This window comes from Marmota monax, unplaced genomic scaffold (assembly GCF_021218885.2).
Source record: "Marmota monax isolate L192 unplaced genomic scaffold, Marmota_monax_Labrador192_F-V1.1 WCK01_AAM20220418_F8-fsc00092, whole genome shotgun sequence".
NCBI lineage: Eukaryota > Metazoa > Chordata > Mammalia > Rodentia > Sciuridae > Marmota > Marmota monax.
The window spans coordinates 2,412,529-2,432,054 of record NW_026692583.1 but is presented as its reverse complement, the minus strand read 5'-3'; the positions used below and the strand labels follow the sequence as shown (position 1 = coordinate 2,432,054).

Here is a 19,526-nt window from a genome sequence, read left to right as displayed (position 1 = left end):
ATGTCCCTATTCTGTTCTGGGATCCCATCCAGGTGACCACCTTAGATTGACTTGTCATGTCCCCTAGGCTCCTCTGGGCTGTGGCGTCCCCAGCCTTCCCTGGTTTGGGGATGACCTTCGCAGTTTTAGGGACCAGGGCTTCTAGGGAGCCCTCCATGGGAATGGGTCTGGCGTTCTTCTCATGGTAGGACCCAGAGCCCTTGACCCACTGCAACATCTGAGACGTGAACCACAGTAGGCGTTGTCTCCTGGGTAGATGGCAAGTCCTTTCAGTCCAGTGTCGCAGAAACCAGCCCAGGGCCTAGAGAGGAGGTCAGCAAGTCCAGGCTCAGACATGGGAGCCTGGGCCCAGGCGGTGGGATTCTGCACCCTCCAGGTCTGCTTGGCAGCTCATGCCCCTCTTGCTGGTGACGCTGGAAGGGAGTCTGCAGGAATCAAGGTGGCCACCCTTCAGTGCCCTTCTTCCTAATCATGAAGCTCAGCATTTGTGCCCCCCTCAGCATCAGCTGAGGAATTGAGGGACTTCTAGGGGCCAGCGCAGCACTGCTCAACGCGTGACACACAGGCTGAGCTGGCCCGTGCTGAACAGGAAGCAGAGAAAGTGAGAGGAAGCTTCTGGGAACTCAGTGGCCATCTGACCTCGCCACAGTGTTTTTACTTTATGAAAGCATTTGTCTGCAGTAGAGTGACAAATTTAGAAAGAGTCCTTCACCTCAGGTAGTTTGGGAAATGCTAGGCAAGAAGCTGCGTGGGCAGCTGGGTGTGGGCAGACTGCTGTATTGCTTGGGGCAACAGCTGCCAAGCAGGAGGCTGGCTTAGCTGGGAATGGGACTGGGAATTTGGAAACGCGAGTGCAGCTCGGTTTAATCACTGGGAATACAGTAGATGTCCACCAAAGTGGAGGGAAAGAGCCCTGGAGTTCCAGAAAGCAAAACCGCAGCGTGTGGTGACGCCTACATGCTGACTTGGTGGATTCCTGAGTGACATGATAGCCACGTGGCCAGGAGGAAGAGCGCGCAGGCTTTGGGGCCACCTGGCTTCCATCCCAGTCCTGCTGTATGCTTCCTGTGAGGATTGGAGGCCTAAAGAAACCAAGTGACTTTTCCATTTGTGGAAAAAATGAGGCTAATACCTACTGTTTGACTTCTTGAGGCTGCTGTAACAAATTACCACAAGTTGGGTGGCTTAAAATAGCAAAAGTTTACTCTCTCATAGTTCTGGAAGCCAAAAGCCCAAAATCAAGGTGTTAGCAGGTTGGTTCCTGCTGGGGTCCCTCCCCTGGCTTCCACAGCTTGTCGCACCCCTCGGCATTCCTTGGCTGTGGACGCAGCCCCCCAGCCTTTGCCTCCATCTTCGCAGGTGTTTCCCACCCCCCACCCCGTGTCTCTCAGTCTTCATTCTTCCCTGGGTGTCGGGCCGTCCTCATCCAGTATGATTTCATCTTGACTAATTCCATCTGCAAGACCCTGTTTCCAATGAGTCACATCCTGAGGTTCTGGGTGGACAGGAATTTGGGGGCACACTGTTCAGCTGACTCTCACAGGACTGTTGTGAAAATCAGGTGAATCCACACCTGGCCCAAGATAGATGCTCATAGCGGGGTTTTCTTTTGTAATCCCTGCCCTAGAGGCAGAGAGCAGCTCTAGATTCTCCAGCAGGAGCTTAAGGCCCTGGTTGGGTGTGTGGGGAAGGGAGTGGCAAGTCCAGGGGAATGAGAAGGTTAGGCAGAAGTCCTGTTAATATCCTGGAGCGAGGGTCTGGAGCGAGGGTCGGGTCCCCCAGCTTCCTGGAGATCTCCACAGGCCACGCCACCCAGTCTCCGCCCTTACCTTACTTGGGTCTCAGTGGCATCTGACACTGCATTTCCTGTGGCTTCTCTGACACCACAGCCCCCTAGTTCCCTTCTGCTATGGCCCTTCCTTCTAGTCTCTTCTCAGGATCCCCTTCCCGGCCATCCCTTGAACACCACCCATGGTGACAAGGCCACCAGCACCATTGTTCCCCAGATAGGAGAGTCTAATCTCAACAAGGGCTCTCTCAGCATCCCCTCTTCTTCCTGATGAGGAAGTGCTAGAGGACTCTCCACCTGGATGTCCCCGGGCCTCTCCTGCTGAAGGAGGAGTTTTGGGAGGGATCTCCCAAACTGCCTTGGTGACCTCCCCACTGCCTGGCCTCTCCTGTCTCCTCTTCTCTCCCCTCTCCCCTCCGCTCTCTCACCTGGGCTATTGCAACAAGCTCCTGGCTGATCTCCCTCCCAGCGGTTCACTGTGTGACTCATTCTCCATGACACAGATCTTATTTCATTGTGATAAAATATACACAACTTAAGGGATTGTGGCTGGGTGGTAGAGTGCTTGAGAGGGCCTGGGTTTGATCCTCAGCACCACATAAAAATAAATAAATAAAATAAAGATATTTGTGTCTAACTACAACTAAAAGAAATAAAAATAAAATATATGTATATACGCAACTTAAAATTTACCACTTTAACCATTTAAAAATGTGTAATTCAATGGTATCAATTATAGCCACCATGTGCAACCATCACCGCTATTTCCACAAACTGAGTGGCATTTTTATCACTCAAATAGAAACTCTGGACTCATGAACTCCGCATGCTGTCTTGCCCAGGCCCTGCCTTCTGCCTCTGTACATGTGTCTACTTTGGACATTCATAAAATCACGCAATATATGGCCTTTTGTGTCTGGCTTCTTTTACTGAGCATGTTTCAAGATTCATCTGTGTCATAGCATGTGTCAATGCCTCATTCCTTTTGATGACTGAATCAACATTCCATTATATGGATAAATCACATATTTATTTATTTGTTTATACATTATTTTTGCAGTATTGGGTGTTGAATCTAGGGATGCTCTACCATTGAACTATATCCCTATCCCTTTTTTTTTTTTTTTGTATTTTTTATTTTGAGACAGGGTCTTGCTTAGTTGCTGAGGCTGACCTTGAACTTATGATCCTCCTGCCTTAGCCTCCCCAGTAACTGGGATTAGAGGTATGCACCACTGTACCTGGCTTATCTGTGGATTTTGATGAAAACCCAATTATGTTAATCCGCTTCAACTGAAAGCTAAAGTCTTGGCTAGCTTTCATCTCCAGTCCTAGTGCTCTCTCCAACCTGGCCACAAGGGAAAGTCACCACCTCATGCAGCAGGATGTCCACAGAACCTGTCTCAGAGGCCTGTCAGCTGTGCCTCTTCCCCTGGACAGAGCTCGGCCTGTTATGAGCAGTTCTGGCCTGTTGATCTTTTATTCATGATGAAGCTGTTCCCCTGCTAGATGCAGCATCTTGAAGGGAGTGACATTTTTTTTTCCTAAATCGAAAATAAAGCATATCTGTGATCAACAATTCAAATGTCACGTGGATACAAGTTTTATGATCTCCCAAATGGTGACTCTGGGACCCAGAAAAGATTACTCAGAGAATGTTTTGGCTTTAGAATTAATATCCTCTGTATTGAAGTGACAGATTACAAACAAAATGCTTCCTTAAACATTTTGTTCACTTTCTCATTTATAAATCTAGCATATTTTTGTAATCACTTTTGAGAAAGCTTGGATTAATGTTTGGCTTCACAAATTTGATTATTAGCTCTTTTTAAGCATTTCAAACTGCATTTATAAATTTAATATATTCAGTTTTACATGTTTTTAGTAGTCTAACAAATTCTTCACTGGTACTTAAGTAATTCTTAGAAATCTAATAAATTTAGTCACAAATATGGCAAATCTTAAGTTGTCTTAAGTGTTATAACATTGTACAACTTAATAGGATTTCAATTTAAAATCATAAGTCTAAATCCACTATGTGTTTTAAATTAGAATCAAATCTAATCTGGTAGAAACTTTGATATGTGAAATTCTCTTAAACATTATGCATTCCTTAAAAAAGAAGAACAAATTTTCTTATCATAAATATGTTACTTCTATGGATTTGACTGACTTCTCCATGTTTAATTCTAAATGTCTTCAGAGATGAGATACATTTTCCCACTGAGAACTCCACTGTGTCACTCCCAAGAATTTGAGGGTTGCCTTTCAAGTGAATTGTGAAATGACAGAACCTGAGTAGGCCTCAGCTAAGACACGGACTTGATTAAGACAGTTGGGGTGCCAACGTGACAAACTTAGGCCCATTTAAATTCACTGGGAACAGGACACCATAGTGGAACAAAGTGGGGCGCAGCCTGCCTGGCTCCCATCCTTTTTTAAAAAATATTTTTTTAGTTGTTGATGGACCTTTATTTTATTTATTTGTATGCGGTGCTGAGGATTGAACCCAGTGCCTCACACATGCTAAGGCAAGTGCTCTACCACTGAGATACAGCCCCAGCCTCTGGCTTCCATCTTACTGCCACCCACTCTCCCCTCACAAGAGAAGCACGTGGACCCCCAACCCCATGTTACAGCCCACCTGCTCCAGTGCTGCTGGGGTTTCTTGCTTTCTTTGTCTGTCTCAGGTATGTCAAGGTCATCTGCTTAAATTCTGCACACGTCAAGCTCCACCTGAGCTGTACAGTTGTAAGTCCTTACCAGGGACACATACAGAAGCGTGCAGGTAGAAAAGGAAAGTCCCTTCTCTGCCAGACCATCTCCAGACTGCAACCACCGTGGACAGTCTGCAGTCACTCCTACAGGCCTTTCTCGTACATATAAATGCCCTCACACCCTGAGGTTCTGGGTGGACAGGAATTTGGGGGCACAATGTCCGTCTGAATCTCACAGGATTGTTGTGAAAATCAGGTGAATCCACACTGTGTGCCACAGTCAAAATGACACTATGGATTTGTTTCGTGATATGCTCTTCTCACAAAGTTCTCGGTCACTCTCTCAGATCTATCCCATTCTTTTTGTGGCAGCCAAGTTTTTCCACTCGATGGCTTTGCCATAATAGTTTAAAATAATTCTTATTTTAACAGGTTTGTTTTGCTTTTTTAAATTTTGCTGTTAACACAGCATCACCAAGAAGATGCATCTTGGTTTATTTTGTTTAATTTTCCTATTATTTCTCTAGAAAAGTCACAGGAGTTGCAATTGCTGGACCTTAGAGTACAGATAGGGTTTAAAATTCAGATAGTCAGAGCTACATTGCTCCCAGGAAGGTGGTGCTTATTTGTTCTCTGTGTGCAGGGGGCACCCATTTTCCTGAGCTGGGCACCTCCTAGTTGTGGTTTTTATATTTGCATCCTTCATGCCTGGTGAAGCGCCTCATGCTGAATTGGCACCTGGGAACAGGTGACAGGGCCACTAGAGCTCGTGCAGGGTGAGCTCTAACACACAGCATTCGTGTCCTCTTCCCTGTTAGGCTGTTGGTTGTTACTGAGGCAAATTCACAAAACATAAGATTGGCCATTTGGATGTGTGCAGGTGGTTGGGCATTTAGTACATTCCCAATGTTGTGCACTCATCCTTCTGTCTAGTTCCAAAATATTCTCATCCCCTCAGAAGGAGACCCTGTACCCAGTAGGAGCAGAAGCCTCCCATCTGCTCTCCAGCCTCTGGCAACCACATCTGCTCTCTGTCTCTGGATTTGCCTGCTCTGGACATTTCATATCAATGGAACCACAGAATGCATGGCCTTTGTGTTTGTCTTCTTTCACTAGCATGTATTTTTGTGGGGCAGGAGAGGGATACTGGGGATTGAACTCGGGGGTACTTGACCACTGAGCCCCAGCCCCAGCCTATTTTGTATTTTATCTAAAGACAGGGTCTCACTGAGTTGCTCAATGCCTCACTTTTGTGGAGGCTGGCTTTGAGATCCTCCTGCCTCAGCCTCCCAAACTGCTGGGATCACAGGCGTGCACCACCGCACCCAGATAGCATCATGCTTTTAAGTTTTGTCTGCGTTGTAGCCTGTGTCAGGGCTTCACTCCATTTTATGGAATAGTGAGTAATAATGAATAAATTAACTAGACACAGATATTCTTATGTTGTTATTAGTGATTAATAATGAGTCAATTAAACATAAATATCCTATTGTGTAGATAGACCACATTTTGCTGTGGTTTTGGAAGGTTTGAGCTGAGCTGGACGCTGTTCCTCCCTGTCCTGTTTTGCAGGATTCCTGTGCACACCATATTTGACAGCTGCCCAGAAGGTAATGGCATTAGGGCAATAGCCATTACCCGTGACGCCAAGTATCTGGCAACCATCTCAGACGCTGACGTCCAGGTAAAGGGCCCTCTGGGTTGGCCTCAGCAAGCTGGTCAACCTGTCAGGTGTCCCCACAGTCAGCTCTGCTCCAGCCAGCTGGCCTCTGAAGTATTCCCAGGAGATGACCAGACTCCATGGTGCAGAGTTGGTGCTTCCTGCTTTGTGGCTTGGCTTGTGGTCCATTGCTTAGTTGCCTGATGTTACCATGTCACCACAAGGGACATAGCTCTCTGCAGCAGCCCTCAGAGGCCTTCTCACTGTGCTCTCCTTTGTAGAAAGTGTGCATCTGGAAGTGGACTTTGGCAGTGGAGACGCCGGCGTGCAGTCTCCTTCTCCCCAAGGAGTATGGTTTCCAGGTAGGTCAGTCTGGTCCTATAACCCTCAGCCTGACCTCACACTGAAGCCAGGTCAGAGCCTACCTTTTGCTTTGGTGGAATTCTGCTGTGGTGCAGCAGCACTTTTAAAAGTACTTTCATATCCCAGGCCTTGTTTATCTTTGCTTAGAAAAGCTAATATAGTTCAAGCACTTATTATGTGCCAGATTTGGCTAAATTCTTTACTTTCGTGATCTCACATAATCCAGGCAAACATGCTAGCAAGGAGATATTAATGTCTGTGGACTATTAGTAATTATTCAATAATCGGTCTGAAGTCACCCAGCTAGCAGACTTTCCTCTTCTAGACACGTGCTCTTAACTGCTTCTAACCTTATCAGAAGCTCATTGAAGTATGGAGAGAAATTATCATTATTCTTCTCAGTTTACATGAGGTGACTTGCCAAGGTCACCTACAGCATTTCTGCACAGTCTCTTGCTTTCCTGTGTCACTCCTGTCTGCCATGTTGTCACAATGTCCCTCGGATCCTTCATTCGTTATACATCTGTTGAGGATGTGCCCTGTGCCGGGCACCTATCCGGCTCACAGGGTCTAAAACCCCCAAAATGGGTTTGGGTCACTAGACTCAGCAAGATACATGTCTTTATGTAGTCCTTATGCTCTGATTCCCTCCTTTCCCTTCTGAAAAAAATGTCCTTATTTCTTAAAGTGGCACTAATACATAGTCAGGTGTGTGTGGTGACTTGGCATGGGTTTTCCTATTGCTGCGGAAAGTGCCTTCAGGGCTCTGTAGAGACTGCACTGGTCTGTGGGTCACTCTGGGTGCTGGTGTCTTCTTAATAATATTATTTTCCAGTCCTTGAGCACCAGATGTCTTGTATTTATTTATATCTTCTTTAATTTTTTTCAGCAGTGTTTTAGTTTCCTTTGTACAAATCTTCCACATCCTGGATTAAATTTATCCCTGTGTATTTGATTCTTATTTATGCTCTTATAATTGTAATTGTTTTCTTAACTCCCTTTTCAGATCATTCGTTGCTAGTATACAGAAATGCAGGAGAATTTTGCATCCTGTGACTTTTCTGAATGCACTATTTAAATTTACATTGATTATGATTAAATAGAACTTCAGTTATCCTCAGTATTGCTAGCTGCCCTGGAAGCGCTCACATGTGGCTGTTAGGTACTATATTTGGCATCACAGATCACACGGAGCGTTTCTATCATTGCAGACAGTTCTGTTGGGCATCTCATACCCCCTCCCCTAGTGAACTCTGCCTTCTTGGTACCCTAGCTGAGCAGGGGATGTGGCCGGAGAAAGCCACCCAGAGAGCTAATTCAGGTGACATTGAGTTCAGCCATTAAGAGCAAAAGAACTCTCTGCTGTTCTGGTGGCTGGCTAGCCTGCTTCCCACCTCACCGTGCACACACACACACACACACATATTGTTGTTGTTGTTGTTGTTAAATAAAGCACAAATGCAAAATATGTATATTTTAAAGAAGAAAACAAAATGTACCTGTGTACTTACCACTGATCAAGATATGGAACATGAACCAACCCTAGAAGCCCACTGTGTGTGTGTGTATGTGTGTGTGTGTATGTGTGTGTTTGGATGTTTGGTTTGGTACTGGAGATTGAACCCAGGGGTGATCTTCCACTGAGTTACACCTTCTACACCTTCAGCCCTTTTTATTTTTTATTTGATTCAGCATCTCACTAAATTGCCCAGGATGGCCTCAAACTTTTGATCCTTCTGTCAAGGTCTCCTGAGGAGCTGGCATGACAAGCATGTGCCATCGCTTCTCTCTTTGATCCCTGTCCCCAATCTCATTTGCTTTCTTTTCTCCCTGCAGTGAACCACTATCCCAAGTTTTGTGTTATACATTCCCTGTTTTCTTTATACTTTTCTCTATTTATGTATCCCTCAATTCCATCTTATTTAGTTTGACCTGCTTTTGACCTTGATATATTTGAAGTATATTTTATTGCTTCATCTGCTCAGCATTGCTTCTGGGACTCATCCTTGTTGGTTGCCGAGCTGTGATTCTTTCATCCTCACTGTTGCTCTGAGTGTAACACAACTTACGCTGGTGATGGGCGTTGGGCTCCTTTCATTCCTCTTCCACTCTTCCCACCCCGTGGCTCCATCCAAACCATGCTTGTTGTGGTCTCCGGCATGCCAGTGGGATGACCATGTTAGATCTCTTTACTCTTCGTCTGTGAGCAGCTCCATCCATGGCTTACAAGACACTTTTTGTGCTATTGCAGAGACCAGTCTTTCTCTGGCTCCTTTGTGGATTTTTTTCTTTCATTTGCATACATTATAAATATTGGTGTTCCTCAGATTTAGTTCTAAGCCATCCTCTTTCTCCTCCTCCTCCTGCACCTTCTTCATCTGTTTTAATTCGACTTCCTCTTTCTCTATTCTCTTTCCTCCTCCCCCCCCTTCTCCTCCTCCTCCTCCCCCTCCTCCCCCTTCTCCTCCTTCTGTTCTCTGTAGCTTTCTTGAGTGTTCTCATCCATTCTAAAGATGCCCTGAAGTTGTTCCTCTTTCCTGCATCTCTCCTGCCATCCTGTCCAGGCCGTAGTCACCTCTACCTCGTGACTACAGCTCCTTACCCTGGGGCTCTGAGCTCACTCTGGCCTCACCCCTGAACACTCTACCCCTGCAGGCACATGATGTTCTTTAAATGAGTAAAATATATATGTCTCTCTTACTTAAACCCTTGTATGATTTCTCATTACCCTTAAAATAAAAACAAAACACCATATTATGGCCTCCAAGGTCTGATCTGGTCCATTAATCAATCTTCCAACACCGAATTCTATATAAGTGAACTTGTTTTTTTTTTTTTTTTGCTGTGGGCTTTGGCTTCTTTAAAAAACTCAATCATTTTGTTCCATGCATCAATAGTTTATTCCTCTTTATTGCTGAATAGTGGCACATGGTTATGTTACAATTTGTTTATTCACTGTTGGTGGACATGAGTTGAGGCTATTAAAAATTAAGTTGCTATGAATGTTCATGTACAAGCCTTTGCATAAATATATGCTTTCATTTTCATGGTAGTTTTCTTTTTCTGCTTTCCTTCCCCTTTCTTTGTTTCTTGGAACTCTACCACTGAGCTATATCTCCAGCCCTTTTGTATTTCTTTGAGACAGTCTAAGTTGCTTAGGGCCTCACTAAATTGCTGAGACTGTCCTTGAATCTCGATCCTCCTGCCTTAGCCTCCCAAGCCACTGGGATTACAGGTGCATGCCACCATACCCGACAATTGTTTTTATTTTTGAAGGATATTTTCTCAGGTAAAGAATTCTATTTTCTTTCAGCATTTTGAAGATAAGATTCCATTGTCTTCTGACTTCTTCCATTTCTCTTGAGAAATCAGCCATCAATCTGTATTTCTTTAAAAATTTTTTTTAGTTGTTGATGGACCTTTTAATTAATTAATTATATGTGGTGCTGAGAATCAAACCCACTGCCTTATGCTAGGCAAGTGCTCGAGCACTTGATTCCCAGCCCCAATCTGTATTTTCAAAGTTATCTGGATACTTAGAAATTTCTCTTATTTTTCAGTGATGTATCTGTTTGTATATGGGTATGTTGTTGATTTTTTAAAGCTTACTTTTGGGGGGTTTCTTGGACCTGGGATGCTTATACCTTTCCTCAGTTTTGGAAAATTCTTAGCCATTGTTTCTTTAAATATTCCTTCTGCTATATTCTTCTCCTTCTGGGACTCTAAGTACAAATGTGTTGGGCCTTTTGTGTCCAGTTGGTCTTTTGTTCTCTTTTTTGTTTTTATATCCTTTTGTCTCTTTATGATCTAGTCTGGATATTTTCTGCTATAATTTATCTTTCTTTTCTACTGGCTAATCATCTCTTTGGCTATATCTAATTTCCTTTTAAAACATCTTTTTGAGTTTTTTAATCTCCTTTTTTTTCGGATTTAAAATTTCCATTTGCTTCTTTTTTTAAAAAATAGCAGTATCTGCTGAGATCTTCTTATCCTAGCTTTCTTGAGCCTATTAATCACAGTTTTCAGGCTGCGTCTGTTAATCTCACACCTGGACTCCTGTTGGCCTCTTGCTTCACCCCCTTGGTTTTCAGTCATTTGCATCTGCCCCTTTCATATGTCTGGTTATGTTTCATTGAATTCTCAGTGTTCTATTTTAAAAAGTATAGAAATAATTTGAAGCTTGGGATGATGACTTCCTTCAAAGAAAACTTGTTTTCCCTTAGAACTGGGGATTGAACCCAGGGGCCTCACATATGCTAGGCAAGCGTTGTACCACTAAGCCCTCTCTCCAGTCCTTTTTATTTTTATTTTGAGATGGGGTCTTGCTAAGTCGCCCAGGCTGGCCTTGAACTTGTTTGTGATCCTTCTACCTCGGCCTCCCAAGTTGCTGGGGTTACAGATGTAGCCACCATGCCCACAAAGACTCGGCAAAGTAGTCAGTCTTGGAAGGTTCTGGTCCGTGCACTTGCTTTTATCAGGTCCTCCCTCCCCCAGGCCTCTGGCCTGGATGGTTTAAGCAGTAGGCAAAGGAATGGGTTTGGAGCTGGGGTGAAAGCGACGAGCCTGGAACATAAACAGCTTTCCCCTGTCTCAGCGCTGCCCCCTGTAGCCCGATATCTCTAGCTGTAGCTGCCCACCTCCGGTGCACATTTCCAGATACAGGCCTTCTGGCTCCCCGGGGGAATTTCTCGCTCTGTTGTTGTTGTTTTGTTTCTGCATTTAATGTTTCCCTTACTTCTGTAGTTTCTGCAGAAGTGATTTTGGGGAAGGAAGCCAGCAACTCAAACTATGCACTATCTTGGCAGGAATCAAACTCTTCTTCCAACATCTTGCTTTCGTTCCAAGATCTCTTGTGGCCCTGTCAATTTTAGAAATGTGAATGCAGAAGTCCTTGTCCACAAGGACACAGAATAGAAGTCATTGGAGAGGGGCTGGGGATATATAGCTCAGTGGTAGAATGTGTGCTCAGCATGCATGAGGCCCTGTCCCTAGGACCAAAAAAAAAGGTATTTTGAATGTTGGCTTACTTTCTTTCACTTATTCTAGTTTATAGAATTGTAATAAGTAAGACTTGAAAATGAACACACTTTCTACTGTATTCCTTAACAACCAGCATTTAAATGGTATTCTCATTGCCCACCACATGCCATGTCTTCTGTTTTATATTCCTTCTTTGTTATGTATTTTAATTAAAATTATTATTTAGCTGGACACGGTGGCACACACCTGTAATCCCAGTGGCTCGGGAGGCTGAGGCAGGAGGATCTTGAATTCAAAGCCAGTCTCAGCAATTTAGTGAGGCACTAAGCAACTCAGTGAGACCCTGTCTCTAAATAAAATACAAAAAGGATTGGGGATGTGATTGGGGATTAGTGGCTCAGTGGTTAAGTGCCCCTGAGTTAAATCCCTGGTACCAAAATTATACATATTATTAACATATATTATTTAACATTAATATGTATTTTTAACATTCAATTTAATCAGAGAGAAACAAAATATATCATGTAATATATTTTCATACTTCATATTTCAGAACTACCTTACTTTTAATCCAACAAATAATAAAGAATTGGTGAGCAATAGTAAAACACAGGCAATATATTATTCATGGGTAAGTAGAAATATTTTGATTTCTTTAAATATGGGTCAAGTTTATTCTTTGGATACAGACATTTTAGTAATATAATAATACTGTATTTAGGGAGCAATGACTATATATCAAAATGTTGATTTAATTATAGTCTTTGTTTTAGTCCCATTGGAAATTAGCATATTAAGTCAGAAACATAATTAAATTTCTTTAAGTAATAAAGCAAATGTTTATTTGAATATAGTTACAGGTCTAAAAGTATATTTTGAGATCATGGACTTTATTTCCTTTCAGAAAGGAATTAGCAAACAGATCGGTAGTAGCATATATACCAACACAGGAAAAAAGAATGACATTAAAGAACAAAGTTAGGGCCTGGGGAGATAGCTCAGTTGATAGAGTGCTTGCCTAGCACGCACACACCCTGGGTTCAAACCCCAGCATCACTAAACAAATGGTGGGGCTGGGTGGGCTAGGGTTGTGGCTCAGCGGTAGAGCTCTTGCCTAGCAGGAGGTACTGGGTTTGATCCCCAGCATCACATTAAAAAAAACTAAAACTAAATAAACAAAATAAAGGTTAAAAAAAAAAAGATGGGGCTGGGGATGTGCCTCAGAGGCAGAGCCCTTGCCTACCTTGTTCAATTCCCAGCCCTACACAAAAAATTAAACGTAGAATTGCCATATGACTCAGCAATTCTAAGGTATATGCCTGAAAGAATTGAAAACAGGCATTCAGACAAATAGTGCTACACAAACAAATACTCATTGGAGCAGCATCTCCACCATAATCAAAAGGTCAAAACAAGCCATATGTCCATCGACTGTCAATCAGCTGATGAATAGGTAAACAATGAGACAGATTCATACAATGGAATATTATTGAATGAAGTACTAGCACTTGCTATGATGTGAATGAACATCAAAAACATTTTTTCTAAATGAAAGAAGCCGAATACAGAAAGTCACACATTGTCTGATTCCATTTATGTGAAATGCAGGAATCGGCAAATCCATAGACAGGGTGGTTATAAGGGGCTTGGTGGGAGAGTTGGTTACAGGGTCTTTTTGGGGTGATGAAAATGTGATAGTGGGAAAAAAGAGAAAATATGATAGCGGTAGTTGCACCGCATTTTAAATATAATAAATACCACTGAATTATACACTTTAAAATAGTTAGCAGTTAATTTCATGTTAAGTGCATTTTGCCTCAATTTAAAAAATGCAAAACAAAAGCACATTGACTTGTTAATTGTCAGTAATATTCATTGCTTCAGCTGTTTATTTTAGCTTTAAAGGCTTATTAATGCAGAATTAAAATTCTTATTAAGTACCATTTAAAGTCTCAGTCACTCTGGCATTTTCTGTGTATTCGCTTTTCTTTGAGAATGTTTTTAGAGGTTCCTTAAGATGGTAGGTTCTCTTAGCTGTAGAGATTGCAAATCTCTGACCCTGTTTAGATGTGTTTGTTTTGATTTTGCTATTATGTAGTTCCTATTTTGGAAATTGGGCCTTTTTTTTTTTGGTAGTGATTATTTTCTTCCTTTGCTTATCAGTGTGAAGAGAAAAATATACTTGCTCACAGTGCCCCACTCTTAACAGAAAAAGTGAGTATGCCTGTTGCATTTTTATATACCAGATTCCATGGAGAAGGATTGTGTATGTGCAAGCTCAGTTGTTTCGGATCATGTTTGAATGTCTTAATATTGAACCACTGAGAAATAATTGGAAAAGTTTTACTTGGGTCCTTTGCCCTTACCAAATTGTCAGTTGAAAATAACAGAAATATTGTTAAAAGTAAATGCCTTGGGCTGAGGATGTGGCTCAAGCAGTAACACGTTTGTGTGGCATGAGTGCGGCCTAGGTTCGATCCTCAGCACCACATACAAACAAAGATGTTGTGTCCGCCGAAAACTAAGAAAAATAAATAAATAAATATTAAAATTCTCTCTCTCTCTCTCAAAAAAAAGTAAAATGCCATATAAGAAAATATCCAAAAAGCAATGGATTTTATAATGACATATTGACAAAGAATGAGAATTAATTAGAAGTCATGCCAGTGGAGTAGCCGGACATGAGTAGATCTCTTAGGAAGCTGCTCAGTTTCAGAATAATTTTTTAAAGAGTGTGTTCAGCTATTTAAGAAGGTAGGGAACCAGATGTGGAGAAAGTGTTTCTTCTCACCTTCTTACTTCAAGCCCCCTGCACCAGAGCTGGAACTGGGCTTCTGTCTACTACAGCATTTCCTCCCTTTGATGCCCACGTAATCTGCCCTCAGGGAACACTTTATGGTGACTTTACTGCTCCTGTTCTTTCTTAGTATGATTTGTAAAAATTACTTTCAAAGAGGATATGCCAAAAGAAAAAAATAAAGATGGAATGAATGGACATAAGGAAAGATGGTTCTGTGTGCAAACTTATTTTCCAGAAATGAGAGTATAAAAAGTAGTCAGCTCTCCTTAATCAAGGTAGCTATGTTCTATAAAGTCCCTGCAAGTACTGAATTAGTGAATAGTGACCCATCACTCCCAGGGGAAATACAGTGGGTTCCTGTGAGCCCCTGGTCACATCTTTAACACTCAGCATCATTTTATGTATGTTTCTGCTTAAAGACACCATTAATATACAACACTGATTTATTAACAGGGGGCTCATGATGAATAGCACTAGAACTTTTCATGCCTGAATGAAGCTCATCTGACATGCATTTCCTCCACAGAACACATCACAGCCTTCTTGTACTTAGGACTCTAGGTAGCACTTCAGCATTAAGTTTGAGGGCTGGTTTAAATACTGAAATCACCAACAAAAAACACCAAAAAATGTGTGCCACACAGCACTAAATGGAAAGAACATTTTTTTATAGTATGAGAACTGAAATAAGAAGGCAGAACCCTGGACTGGGGCTGTGGCTCAGTGGTACAGCACTTGCCTAGCATGTGTGAGGCACTGGGTTCAATTCTCAGCACCACATATAAATAAATAAATAAAGGTCCATCAACAAGGTGGTGGCAGAACCCTTCCTTGTTTGACTTTCAGCTGGGAAAGTACGTGTCATGTAAGTCAAGTTTTGTTTTGTTTTGTTTTGTTTTGCCATACTGTAAATACACATATATGCAAATGACTGTGAAAGTACTATATTGATTTAGGGTTACAAATAAATTCTAGCAAGTAGATGAAATTCGCAAGTACAGAATCAGCAAATAATGAGCATGTACTGCAAATTGAAATGGTAAAAATGCCTTATGTTGAAACAGTGCTACTCTTAGAAAGAACTTGGTGCTCTTGTTTGGCCAATTTTTCTTTACTGATCCTCTTGGGTTGGGTCAGAGGACACAACCCCACAATCTTCTTGGCATACTTAGAGAACTAGGCAGCAGACTTGCTTTATCACATTGCTGAGTTTCATTTATTTCATGAACATTCACTAAAAAGGCTTTTATCGTTGTTCTGTATTCTTTCTATACTTCATCTCTGAGACACTGCCTAAGAAGAATGGCCTAGTGCCTTATTTTGTAGTACAGATTTAATAAGGAGTCTTATTTAGGGCATTTCTATATGAGTGTTTAAATAATTTTTACTGATGTGAAAATATCTCATGATCAAAGGAAACTGGGGTAATTATTTTATGATATGTTACAACCAGAGCATGCTTTTGCTCATGAAGGACGTCAATTTCTTTATCAGCCTCTGAAACCTCTGTAGAAGTTGGCCTGGTATAAACAGTGATTACCTACTCTTTCATTTGCTTTAAACAAGCAGTTTAATTGAACGCAGTACATAACCCATCATTTGCTCTTAGTAAACTTTAGGAGGTTCAGGACTGTCAGGACCATGGCAAGAGCCATGGGAGAAGGCCTTTAGTGATTCTTTATGTTTTTTTCCCCTTTCTTTTTTTTTTCTCACTTTATTTCAGCACAGTTTTATAAAAATGTTACATTTTTTGACAAATGCTTTGTTTTGTATCTATTACCAATAATAACTCATACTCTGTCTTTTGAAACACAGACATTCAACAAGCTTGTGGGAAAATTTAGCCAGTCCGTCTTTCACTTGAATTTAACACAAATACTCTCGGCGACGATGGAAGGGAAGCTGGTCGTCTGGGATGTACACCGTCCCCCGGAGTCTTCCTCCACCCTCTTTAGCTTTCCCTACATCAAGCCCTGTAAACTGGTACATCTGCAGAGGGAGGGCATCACCGTGCTCACCACAGTTGATAAGTAATTAATCTAGTTAAAAAGTAGCTATAGATGATTGTAAAAATGCTTTAGAACTCTTTCTGTACACATGTTTAGTATATGCATAGAATATTTCTGGGGAGACTCATAATTAACTGAGAACATTGGTTGCCTCTGAGGAAAAGAAGTGAGAACAAGAACTAAGGGTGGGGGTGGAGTTACTTCTTTTTATAGTCCCATTTGTACTAATTGGATTTTTTTAAGATCACAGGCCTGTGTTATGTTTTAAAAAATCCCTTTGTGTTGGTGAAACAAAAAGTAACTGAAGTTTTTTCTTTGGTGCTAATTACACTTGTTTTGCACCCCAAATTTTGCATACTTTACATTTAAAAAAATAACTCAAAGAGCTGTCTTGTTTCCATCTGATTGAAAAATGACATTTATGCATTGTGTGAAGATCAAATGCATCAGAAATTTATAGAATTCACTAACTTCATTTTGAGGGACTGTGGAGGCTCACAGATGATCTAAAACCTTGCTTAGAACAGAGTTCACATTCCAGCTGCAACTCTTCCCGGCTGGATGACCTTGAGCAAGAAACTTAATCTTGCTAAACCTACATCTCTCCATCCACAGAGTGGGCACCACAGCACTGTCTCTCTGTGAGTTATTTTATGAGGCTTTCATGAGACAAGTGTGCAGAACTCTGCACACTGCTTAGCCTAGAGGTGCCCCTAGGTAAGTGATAGCCATCATTAGTGTGCTAGAGAAGTTCCCAGAAGTGTGGAGGAAATACCCAATGATGAGGACCTACCCATATGGTTGGAGTCACAGTACCATCTGCTTTTAAAAGACCCATTAGCTTTCCTTTGCCTTCCCTCTGATACAGGGGAATAGTGAGGTCCTGGTGTGGTTTCACAAAGAGAGGTGCAAATTGTCATCTTCACCCAGCAGTGCATAAAACATAGGAGATCTGTGATTGATGACGTAGTCAACTCAATTAGTTGGGGCTTAGGGCCCAAAGAAGACCATGCCTAGGTTCCCCTCTTTCTGTGTTAGAACCAGCCAGGACCTGGGAACCCTTGAAGGAAAACACTTGGCCAGTTTTGCTGCTTCTGTCCAGCAGAGGGCAGTGAAATAAGTTCTAGCCCATTACTCTGCCCACCTGCCTTGCTTGTTAACCAGAAACCTCATTTAATCACTGTGTATAATATATGAGAAAATTTATTCCCCTTCCCCATCACAATAATTGTGTCACAGTCTTTAAAAAAAAAAAGCTCATTTGGGGTGGATCCAAGGACTGGAAATAAAAGCCATTTTGTCATGCGACACTGCCTTTGACTGTGATGACTGGACAGGGGTTTATGATCACTCTTACAACAGTGCCCTCCTTGGAAGCAGCTAGTATCCCATTGCCAGCCTGTGTGGTTTTTGGAGGGGTGGTTAATTGACTTGGTTGTCATCTATAATGGTATAGCAAATGTAAATCACTGTCCCTCTATGCGTATGGTTGACGTTGGAGATCAGGAAAGAGTGCATGAACTTTACTTCAGATACACCTGGATTCTCTGTGTGGTCTAGCCAGACGGTTGCAGGGCATATGTATGTCCCTTGGGATATTTGGGATATACTTACTCAGAAGATTATTCATCAGCATGCAGTGGTGTATAACTGTATCCCAGCTACTAAGGAGGCTAAGGTAAGAGGATTGCCTAAGCAGCTTAGTGAGACCCTTCCTCAAAATTAAATTTAAAATGAGCTGGGGGTATAATTCAGTGGTAGAACACTTGCTTAGCATGTGCAAGACCCTGGGTTTGATCCCCAATACTGGGGGAAAAAAGTCCGGTACGATGGCACATGCCTGTAATCCCAGTGACTCCAGAGGCTGAGGCAGGAGGAGCACAACTTCAAGGCCAGCCTCAGCAACTTAGTGAGTTCTAAGCAACTTAGCAAAACTTTTTTTCAAAATAAAAAGGGCTGGGAATATGGCTCATTGGTAAAGTGTCCCTGGGTTCAATCTCCAGTTTCCTACCCACCACCAAAAAAATCATTGCTTATCTTAGATTCAGATTTATCTGGGCATCCTGTGTTGTTGTTTGCTAAATCCAATAATCCTAGGTCTTGAGCAAATTTTTCAATTTTTCTGAGCTTAATTTCTTAGTTGTAAAGTGGGGCAACCTCATACTTTTCCTAGATATAAATCAGACAAGATTCAATGAAGTGGGCTGGGGATGTGGCTCAAGTGGTAGCGCGCTCGCCTGGCATGCGTGCGGCCCAGGTTCAATCCTCAGCACCACATACAAACAAAGATGTTGTGCCTGCTGATAACTAAAAAATAAATATTAAAATTCTCTCTCTCTCTACCTCCCTCTCTCTCTTAAAAAAAAAAAAAAAGATTCAATGAAGTTTTTCTTATCATGCCCAGAGCCCAGAATGCAACATAGTCAGGTATTCAATAGATGGTACTTGCTATTACTGCTATTAACAAACCCATGTTATTCTCTGTTTCAGCTACCTTGTCACAGGTGACATTAAGGGTAACATTAAGTTCTATGACAGCACCCTGTCCATTGTTAACTGGTACAGTCACTTCAAACTGAGTCCCATAAGGAGTCTATCCTTTTCAAATATCCCAGCAAATCCTCCTACTGAGGAATCAAACTTCCTTCCGGACTGTACTTTAAAAGGTGACTTTTTCATTGTCAGGTAAGTTGTTGATAAATCTAGTCATCTGGAATGTCAAATAATGTCTGGGGTCATCTTTTGTTTGCAAGTAGTGGAACATTCCCCTTGTTCCTCAGATGTGAAATGAAGAGGCCTAGCCTTTCTCCTCAGCCCTTTACCTGCTTACAGATGGTCTCCTTTGCTGATTGCGAAGGATCATTGGATCATTTTTTTAATATAAGGAACCTTGAATAACTAGAAGCTGGGAAGTCCTTATGCTGTGCTCTCTCACCTCTGTTGAGCCTTGAGTCCTTGGCCACAGTTGCTCTCTTGCTCTGAGCTGAGCTTGTCCCAGCCACTGTGGTTAAAGGCGCTAGATAATTAATAGCCATAACATTTCAAGACCGAATTATCTGTGAGTCTGCTTAATTACCCTTGCAGTCTTTACAGGCACATCTGTATATGTGCACCCAGCTCCATATTTGCATACACAAATGAATATTTGCATGTGCAGATTAGCTAATTGTACAACTGACTGTCCATCTGCATACTTAATGACTCAATT

At 42.0% G+C, this 19,526-nt stretch overlaps 1 protein-coding gene across 3 annotated transcripts in view; it reads left to right on the top strand.

The window, feature by feature from the left end:
* The window catches only part of Cfap251 (cilia and flagella associated protein 251), a 72,240-nt gene that overhangs the window by 15,195 nt on the left and 37,519 nt on the right, over positions 1-19,526 (top strand). For all 3 annotated transcript variants that reach the window (XM_046446301.2, XM_046446302.2, XM_058579844.1), the window contains exons 6-11: positions 6,079-6,190; positions 6,448-6,528; positions 12,063-12,140; positions 13,673-13,723; positions 16,125-16,339; positions 18,809-19,003. In XM_046446301.2, coding sequence (XP_046302257.1) covers positions 6,079-6,190; positions 6,448-6,528; positions 12,063-12,140; positions 13,673-13,723; positions 16,125-16,339; positions 18,809-19,003 — 732 coding nt within the window. The remainder of the gene's footprint in view (positions 1-6,078; positions 6,191-6,447; positions 6,529-12,062; positions 12,141-13,672; positions 13,724-16,124; positions 16,340-18,808; positions 19,004-19,526) is intronic.